At 33.2% G+C, this 10,302-nt stretch overlaps 1 protein-coding gene across 1 annotated transcript; it reads left to right on the forward strand.

Annotated features, from left to right (window-relative positions):
- The first annotated feature begins 6,714 nt into the window (after positions 1-6,714).
- On the forward strand, positions 6,715-8,166 carry LOC106667021 (radixin-like). Its single transcript, XM_014394614.2, has one exon. It carries the CDS (start codon positions 6,870-6,872, stop codon positions 7,947-7,949), a length of 1,080 nt encoding a protein of 359 aa, XP_014250100.1. The 5' UTR covers positions 6,715-6,869; the 3' UTR covers positions 7,950-8,166.
- The last annotated feature ends 2,136 nt before the right edge of the window (positions 8,167-10,302 follow it).

Here is a 10,302-nt window from a genome sequence, read left to right on the forward strand (position 1 = left end):
CCAATGCGATGCCGAGACCTGAATAAGATCAACGATCATAATATACAATTAAAAATCCATTAGAGCAGTTTGTATACTAAACAATTACGTTAGAAAAAAAAAGATTGCTATCAATCAACTCGACAAATTGGAACGAATCTCCATTTCCACTGATTCTACTTATCCGAGTGATTTTACTCTACCATTTCGAGCAAAAATAAATGGTAATTCAACTGCAAATGCTTACAAAGAATATTTATCCCTTTGTTTTTTGACTCCATTGGCATCACATCCTGGGCAATGGAACTACTCTTTTTAAATGGCTAAATTTTAAATTAATCTAAAATTTATTTTGTCTGTTTTAAATAAAATATAACTACTATTATTTGAAGATCGTGAGATACGGTCTGGTGTGAAGTAGGTTTTAGAAAAACATTTTCTTTATCGCGCCAACGTTTCGATCTTTATTGAGATCATCTTCAGGACCTGAGACACACCAGACCGCATCTCACGATCTTCAATTAATCATTAAATAACGGTCACTAAACACCACAGGTAACTAATATTTTTTTATTTTTAAGTGGTTACCGTAATGGATCTAGCGAGTTGAAAAAATTTTTATTTTTCTTATGTATATAAGTATGAAAATATACGAGTAGTATCTATTATATTTATTTACTGTTCATTCAGAAGGTTCTGATATATTAATTGAACAACATACAGAAAGTTGTAATAATTTAAACAACTGATACAACTGAACAATGTACAACTGACAAGAACCTCACTCCACGCCTTCGGCGTTGTGTCGTTTGGAATAATAATTTATTTGAGAATTATTATAAATAACAAAATATACCCTTTTATAAAACAAGTATTTTCAGCAATGGAATATCCTTCTTGGAGTCGAGATTACTGATAAAATATTGATAAAAGATAATAAAATAGCCAATAAAATATAATAATGTTCTCTGAGTTTTATAACATAATTGAAAGAAAAATAAAATAAAAAAATAAAAATAAAATAATGAAATAAAATAATCTGGTGAACACAGGACAAGATTACACATTATATACCATTAATTAAGTTAAAATTTCTTCTAATAAATCAAAAATTGAACTCTTTTACCATTTCCCGGCGGTAAAACAGGCGTGACGAGCGAATTTTATTAGTTGCCGGCTTGGGTTATTTAAAAGTTCGACTAGGCTTTCTTCCGAGAGCACAGCCCTACCCAAATATGAAGCAGACATCTCGGACATAATGATACATTTAGCCAAAAAGTACACGATGGTTTCTTTTCTCTTGTATTGCACAGAGAGCACATTTCTGTACCTCGTCTAGCAGCCTACCAACGAGGTAGAGTTAACTTCCAACAGAAGTTCACCGCGGAGTTTGAAGAGCCAGCGGAGATCCCTCAGTTTTAGTGTTCTTCCATGTTTCTCATCCGTCAAGCAAAACACATGGATATTTGGGTCAAGCCTCTGTACAAAAGAAACCTCTCTGTTGTCAGCATTCGCTCCAAAAACCTCTTGTTATAGCTAGACCTCTTCTGTTGTAGAGCTAGATCGATATTGGAAAGAATGGACTGGAATCCTGCCATCCATTCAGAAATGTTGCCTCGATAGAATCAGAAAGAAGGATATCCTTCTGACAAGGAATTCCAGTGCTCAAACAGTCATACCAGAATATATTTTTATTTATTATCTCCTGAGCTGTAATTTTCGTCAAACGGTGACCAGGGAGTTTTACGGTTTTGTACACATATTTAAAATGGAGCATTAACGTGTGCAGAAATAAGGGATCAACACGGGTACAAGAAGGCAAGGCAACAACTGCTTGATGAAGTACCTCAATGATTTTTCCAACTAATCATAACGTTGAAAACCCCCAAACTTGACATCCGTACGTGAGAATGGAACGGCAAACCGCATAAAACACTTTAAATTTGGAAGATAACGGGACCAGATCATTCTTCATGTGCGAGACTTTCTGCACAAAGTGTGTACTGAGAGACAAACAAGAAGTTAGCGTCACACCAAGTTAATTGTACTCATTTACTACTTCGATAGAAGTCCCTTTAAAATACCATTTTTCTTTCGAGGCTAGTCTGCCTCCTCTCCTAAATACAATGGCCTTCGATTTTTGTAAATTAACCGTTAGGTTCTAAACGTCGCAGTATTTCGCCGGTCTATTAATATTTTGTTTTAGAGAGGAAACATTATCCGCAAGCAAGACCACATCGTCTGCGTACAAGAGGGCTTTTATATACGAGCTACTCACCTTGATCCCTGCATTCAAATAAGTAGGTAAATCATCAGTAAAAATAGAGAAGAGAAGAGGGCTAAGAATACAGCCCTGTCTTACGCCTGATTCCACTTGAAACCAGTCTGAAACGCATGTTTTGCCCCGCACTGATGAGATGTCCTTTGGAATAAGCAATGCAAGCAACAATGCAGGATGCTCTTCCACCTCCTTTACATATTTTATTTTCGACACCTCCATAGGATACTAAACCCGAAACACGCTCGATTTTTTCAGTGCCCTGCAAGTCGCACGAGTCCAATCCAAAACGGTGTTGATCCCTGCCTATTTCACAGGAAGTAGATTTGTGGCAAAAGTTGCGTCGCAGTGCGTCGAGCGCGCGTCAACCCGTGTATGGAGGGTATTAGCTACCTCAAGAAGAAAAGAGCAAAAATAAGAACGGATTGTTTGTCACGTGCAGAATCCTGTGGGGAAGAAAACATAGCTCAATTGACAAACTGATAATGGACATTGATAAGCTGACGAACTATAAAAAACTAGAAATCGTTTGTGCCATTACAAATATACTCATGTCTAAAAACAAACTGAAAAAATAGGTTTTAAAAAAAGTATTAGTAATAAAAATGTTTGTAATTGAAGGTCTGTAGAATGTTTTTTGACTTGTTATTATTTTTTATTTAAATAAATTCCGAGCTGTGGAGAGATCATAAAAAATCTTGCAGTAAGTTGTTAAGTCCCCTTTGTTTTACACACTTCCTAGTTATAGTACTATCGGGTAATTTCTACCTTCAATTTTTTTTAATTAACCTCTGCCTGCATAATGTACAACCTTAGACAAGATAAGAGGGGTCCAAAACATTGCCATGAAAATCACAATTTTAATTTTTTTGTTTATCTTTTTTTTATGTTGTAATTTTCAAGATAAATTTATTATTATTAACAATTAATTAAGGTTTTTAGTTGAGATAAAAAAAGTCAATGGCAAGAAAAAAGAAAATATTTTTTGTATGATTTTTTAATAGAGATTTTGTATATTTGATTTCGAAAAATTGAATTTGTTTGTTTATTTTTAAAAAGGAACACAATTTTTTTTTTTTTTTTTGTAATTCGGATTTTATTTTATTTGTATTATTTTGTATATTGTCCCATTCGGCAGTGTCCGAATAAAAGATACCACAAACCTTCATTACAACATACAGCGGGATTGAGCGGACCAGAATAGAAACATGCGCGTATCCCTTTATTACTGAAAATCCCATGTAGATAAATTTAGTTTTAAAAATTAGTCAAATGCACCAGATATGCTGAGTTCTTAGATAATAACGGCTGATAATAAGAGTTATATTTTAAAATAACTCGCGGGATTTCCCATCGTGAATAAGATATTTTATCAAAATATATCATCTCTGGACAGCGTGTGAATTGCGATTATCAATCACTGTAAAACAATGCAAGAAACGACAATTACAAATGATCAAAAAATTTGTTTATAAATAAAACTGTTGTATAACATTACCAAGTTTTTAAAGAAGTGCTTGTGCTTAAAAACACTTTTGTCAAAAATTTAATTTAAACGAGGTCTTTAGTATATGTTTATTATTTGGAGATCATGAGGTGAGATAGGACGTAGGTTTTAGAAAAACATTTTCTTTAACAACGTTTCTATCTTTACTGAGATCATCTTCAGGGCCTGGGATTTATAAACATTGTCTGAATTTAACAAATACATGTAGGATGTGGAAAAAATGAATTTATACAATGCTAGAAAATTTTAGACTTAAAAAAAGAGTGAATTTCAATGCTAGAAAATTGTAGATTAAAAAAATGAATTTATACAATGCTAGAAAATTTTAGATTTAAAAAAAGAATGAATTTATACAATGCTAGAAAATTTTAGATTAAAAAAATGAATTTATACAATGCTAGAAAATTTTAGATTTAAAAAAAGAATGAATTTATACAATGCTAGAAAATTTTAGATTTAAAAAAATGAATTTATACAATGCTAGAAAATTTTAAATAAAAAAAAAGAATGATTTTATACAATGTTAGAAAATTTTAGATTAAAAAAAGAATGATTTTATACAATGGCTAGAAAATTTTAGATTTAAAAATGAATGAATTTATACAATGCCAGAAAATTTTTGCTTAAAAAAATGAATTTATACACTGCTAGAAAATTTTAGATTTAAAAAAAGAATGAATTTATACAATGCTAGAAAATTTTAGATTAAAAAAAATGAATTTATACAATGCTAGAAACTTTTAGATTAAAACAATGAATTTATACACTGCTAGAAAATTTTAGATTCAATCAAAGTATTCGTACTCACTCAAAGTAATGATGTATGTATGTTATCGATATTGAATTTGATTAATGATATGATTCATATAATATGATATATCATCATCACATCACACCAAACATATAATATTACATATGAAATAATCATCACATTCCAAACATCAAACATTTCTGCATAGTCTAATTCTTCAACAATTTGGCTTTCCTCTCACTAATTATCCCCGCCTGTATAATCCTGAAAGGATAATCAGGTCGAACCATTTCCCACGTTTTTTCCCATTGTCGGCTCCTTTCGCCTCAAAGAAGCCGGCTCCTCATATAAAAATGTCTTTCTATCCCGACTTCCTTACCCCACCCCTTCAAAATCCAACATATATAAACGTAAAACTGCAATATCTCACTGGCACAACACGACACACAATTACGCAGAAAACAAACACTTTGAAGTAGTACAAATATTTTGATTTATTATAAAATTTTCTAACATTGTATAAATTCATTTTTTTTCACATCCTACATGTATTTGTAAAATTTAAACAATGTTTATAAATCCGAGGCCCTGAAGATGATCTCAATAAAGATCGAAACGTTCGCACGATAAAGAAGATGTTTTCCTAAAGCCTACGTCACGTACGTATGTATACGTATCTTATATGTTGTAAGAAATTACATTCTGCGTAAAATGAGACCAACGCTGTCTCATAAGCTCTGGTGCCACGATTTTTGGCGATTTGTTGGTATTGTAAATCGCTTGAAAGAAGGAATACCGTTGAAATGAAGCATGAACATTCGTAATCCATGGGAACGTCATCAGAGGTAACTAAGTTTGTCGTGAAAATCTAGAATTGTGGAAATGGTGCCTGTACTGCTTTTGCTATCGGTATTCAGCAATGTCCAAATGAGGAGACGAGCACATTATGTTGAAAAGTCCGATTGACGAGAATACTCGTTTAGTGTAGTACTTTTTCAAAATTTTTAAACCACTTTTGAACAGTGCGTTTTTTTTAACACTTTTTCTTTATGAACGGGCGCATTCTCTTGGTATTAAGTGATGGCATTCGTGAATGAAAACAATTTACATTCAATGAAGGACTGAAGTGGCAATGGCACTTTTGAAAAAGATTCAACCAACTCTGAAACAAAAAAAAATTTAACCGCCTCAATCGCAAGATCTGTCGTCTGCAGACTACAACAATAATTGATTTAGAAAAATTCTTATTTTGTATTTGTTTAAATTTTTAAGTCAAGAAAATTTTGTTATTTTGATTTGTAATATATATAATAATGTAAATAGTTCATTTGCCAAACAAATGGTTAGAAAACAAAAAAAATTTAACCGCCTCAATCGCAAGAACTCTAAGGTCGTCTGCAGACTGGAAGACTAAGCGTTTTCAACACATATTTGAAATAAAATCTGTAGGTGAAAACCAAAAGTTTAAGGGGGCAAAGGTCGGGCAGAGAGTATAGCGTTTTTATTTAAAAAAAATTAAAATATGCAGAAAAATTTAAGTGCTAAGTTATATATAACAATAATATATGCAAGCCCGCAAAACTTACTTTCGCAGCGGAATTGCATAACTGAAGGAGTTGTCTGACTATGTATTCATTTATTTGTGTATTTATTGATTAAATCAATTAAAAATATATTAGATATTTTTTTAGTAAAAGTCTCAACATGCATTACATAATATTCAAGTTTATGAAAATTTATAAAAATAATTTGTTACCCTTATTGTCCGGTACGTGAGTTTTATTTTTTTACTTTAATTAATCGTAAATAAGTGAAAGAAATCAAGTTTTCAAAACATTTTTGACCACAAACTGTAACAAAAATGTCAGACAATTTAAAAGATAGTTTTTACAAAAAAAAAATGCTTCAAAGTTAAATAACTCAGATCCCACCATAATCCTTCATAATTTCTAGAAATAATAACTCTATATTTGTGACAAACGAATTTAAACTTTATTTGATAAAAACACTTCACATTATGTTTATGTTTTTATTCATGCGGCATAAGACTGATATTCGTTTATAAGTGGTCCTTGTCTGTCGAAGGCCAGGTAATCCGTTTCCGTTCTAAAATTGGTGAAAAACGGTAATTGAGTGTATATCTGCTGGTAAATCGGCTCATTGCGCAATATAATTACAATCTGAAAGGAAGAGTACAACAATAGCGGGATAGGTGGGACCATCAAACATAGTGGGGCAGGCTCCATAGACCACCGTCCAACTGCGCGTTTCCAGTTCCTCTCCGGGCCCAAATCCCAACAGAAAACTCTTCGATATTTTAGTGATGTGCTGTATGCTACACCAGAACCCGACTGATGAACGTGTTAACGAGAAAAGAAAGGACATACACGTTCTTGATAAATTACCTCGGAGGTGTATTGACTTTGGAACAAAGCATAAAGGTAACTGGTAAAGAACTTTTTACATTCGTGTGCACTTGTTTGGGGGTAGTCGAGTATTGGTACTTCGGACTACAGTATGAAACGTCAAAGAAACGTTCCATGTGGGTACGCCCTAATACAAAAATATACTCACTGGTGCGGAAATCCGGCACACCGTTGTTCTTCCTCGTCAAATATTTCCCGGAGGAGATCGGGAGAGTGAACGAAGAGATTACGCTCTCTCTCATATATAAACAGAGCAAGGGCAGCATCGTCTCCGGAGCGATCTTTTGCACACCGGAGACCAGCATACTCCTAGGATCGTACACGCTCCAAGCCGAATATGGCGATTGGCCATGCGTCGACTACAAAAATTTGAATTTGAGCTCGATATTGCCAGCCGCTGTGTTAGAGCAGTACACCATGACCCATAAAAACTGGTCGGAAAGTCTTCGAGCATGGCACAAGGACCATCAAGGGCTGACGAAAAAAGAAGCCCAGTTAGAATACATGAGAGTTGCCCAATACCTCGGGATGTACGGAGTCAATTATTTCCCGACGAAATGGCAGGGGAACTCTGCATGGCTCGGCATCCACCCAAAAGGAATCAACATTTATATGGACAACATGTTAGTACCGAAAACATGTCTCAAATGGATTTTCATCCGTATGGTTCACTACTCTTGTCACAAATTTATAATAAAAACGGTCCTGACGCACACGCCGGAATTCGTGTTTTCAATGAAGACATTACGTATGACGAGGCAGGTTTTCGAATTTTCCGTCGGCTACCATCACCTTTACCTGCGAACCAGGTCTCTGACGTCTATCGAAGTTCACAAGGTGCCGGAAGACGACGTTCTGGATACGGAAAAGTTCAAGGAAGTGAGTGAAGAAATTTGCCAGAACGAAACGGCCTCAGCGCCAAATTCAATGTTCAGAAGATTTTCACAAAGATTTCAAAAGAAAACTGAATTGCCTGTATTGAACGAAGAGGAGGAACATTTAATATGAATTCTCGCAATATGCTTCAACAATATCAATCGATATGACAATTCAATCAAAACAATTTGCCAAGAATTAACTTTATTGTTAAAAATTTTCCTTTCATAAATAAATTTTTAAAATGATGAATAATTTATCTGTAAAGGTACCGGGTCCGAATCCAGGGCCCTGCATTTGAACCTGGCATACTTACAGATGGGCTTTTTTTTTTTTTTTTCAAAAATACCCGAGGGTTCATATAACATCATAGATGAAATACCCTCGTTAAAAAAAAAATAATAATAATAATTTATCTTTTTTTAAGTTCAAAATTCAATTAAACTTGAACTGTTTTAATAAAAACAAAGCTTTTAATTAAACACTTGTAATAAATTAATTACCAATTAATGCATAATTTAAAAATTTTGCACTGGAATTTATAAAATAGAGTTTCTTGATTCCCAAGTGTTCCTTTTTACATATTAAATTTGTTACATTTAATGTGTTTTTTTTGTTTTTTTTATTCTAAAATCATAACCTAAAACATTCCCTCTTTATGCGTATTAGTAAATTATAAGGCAGAAAAGATACGGTATTCATCATAATGTCTATTCCAAAATGCTTTCAATTGGACTTAAACTCAAGTTAATGTTGGTTGTTGGTCGGCAAGTCAGTGAATACATAGTGCCCTGATTAACCCTTCCTGGTTTTCACTTCACTCAAAAGTGTTTCTGCGTCGCTCTCACTGAAATTTGCATGCTGAATGAAACCAAACGATCAAGTGTCAATTAGTTCAACATACACTAATTCCTTGTTAAGCGTAACATATAGCAACAAGCATAAAATATAACAATAATGAAATAATACTGTATTTTTATTTGTCAGGTTTTTTGTGACCATGAACCATCATAAGATTTTCACATTATATGCAGTTTTTCTCTTTCTTGTTGTTAATAGTTACTTGTTAATTACCTATAATAGTAGTTTTCCTACTGAGAAGGGAACAACTCAGATGACCAATTTAAGAAAAAAAAAGCTGGACAGGTACGGTGGTGATTGGGTTTGATAGCCCTTCATAAGCAATAATACATTGCTCCAACCATAAGAGAAAGTAGAAAAGAAAATTTTTTTCATTCTAAAACACGGTTTACCTGGAATGTACATCGTATGTGTTTTTTCTATTGTGTAGAAAGTAAAAAATAAATAAAAAGCTACACAGAGGTACTGCGATTTGGCTCAACTGCCCTTCATAAGCAATAATACATTGCTCCAACCATAAGAGAACGTAGAAAAGAAATTTTTTTCTATCTAAAACACGGTTTATCTGGAATGCACTTCATATGTGTTTTTCTATTTTGTAGAAAGTAAAAAAAACATAAATAAAAAAAAAGCTCCACAAAGGTACTGCGATTTGGCTCAACAGCCCTTCATAAGCATTAATAAACTGCTCCAACATAAGGAAAAGTAGAAAAGATTTTTTTTTTTCCTTCTAAAACACAGTTAACCTGAAATGCACATTGTATGTGTTTTTTCTAGTGTCAAAAGTAAAATAAATAAATAAAAAGCTCCAAACAGAGGTACTGCTGTGATTGGGCTCAATAGCCCTTCATAAGCATTAATACTCTGCTCCGGCCATAAGGAAAAATAGAATTTTTTTTTTCAAATTCTAAAATGCAGATTACCTTGAACACACTTATTTTATTGTTTGTCAAAAGTAAAAAATAAATAAATAACTACAAAGCTCGATACAGAGGTACTGTGGTGATTGGGCTTGACAGCCCTTCATAAGCAGTAATGCACACCTCTGACTATAAGGAAAAGCACAACAAAAATTTTGAATTCTAAAATGCAGTTTACCTTGAATGCACATGTACATGATTTTTTTTTGTGTGTGTGTCAAAAGTAAAAAAATAATAAATAAATAAAAAGCTCGATACAGAGGTACTGCGGCCATTGGACTCAACAGCCCTTCATAAGCAGTAATGCACTCCTCTGATTGTAAGGAAAAGCGCAAAAAAAAACTTTTTGAATTCTAAAATGCAGTTTACCCTGAATGCACATGTGCATGTTTTTTCTATTGTGTGTCAAAAGTGAAAAAAGAATAAATAAATAAAAAGCTTGATACAGAGGTAATGTGGCGAGTGGACTCAACAGCCCTTCATATGCAAAATACACTGGTCCGACCATACGAAAAAGTAGAATTTTTTTTTTCATTCTAAAATACAGTTTACCTTGAATGTATACGTTCAAGGTGTTTTTTTCTATTATGTGTCAAAAGATTTTTAAAACAATTTGTCCTCTAAAGAATGGTGCATTTCCTTTTCTTGGCTGATTTGGGCAGCTCAAGCGCCACAAGTATTGCCTTGTCGAGTATATTCCTGAG

This window comes from Cimex lectularius, unplaced genomic scaffold, assembly GCF_000648675.2.
Source record: "Cimex lectularius strain Harlan isolate CLEC.00 unplaced genomic scaffold, Clec_2.1 scaffold72, whole genome shotgun sequence".
Taxonomy (NCBI): domain Eukaryota; kingdom Metazoa; phylum Arthropoda; class Insecta; order Hemiptera; family Cimicidae; genus Cimex; species Cimex lectularius.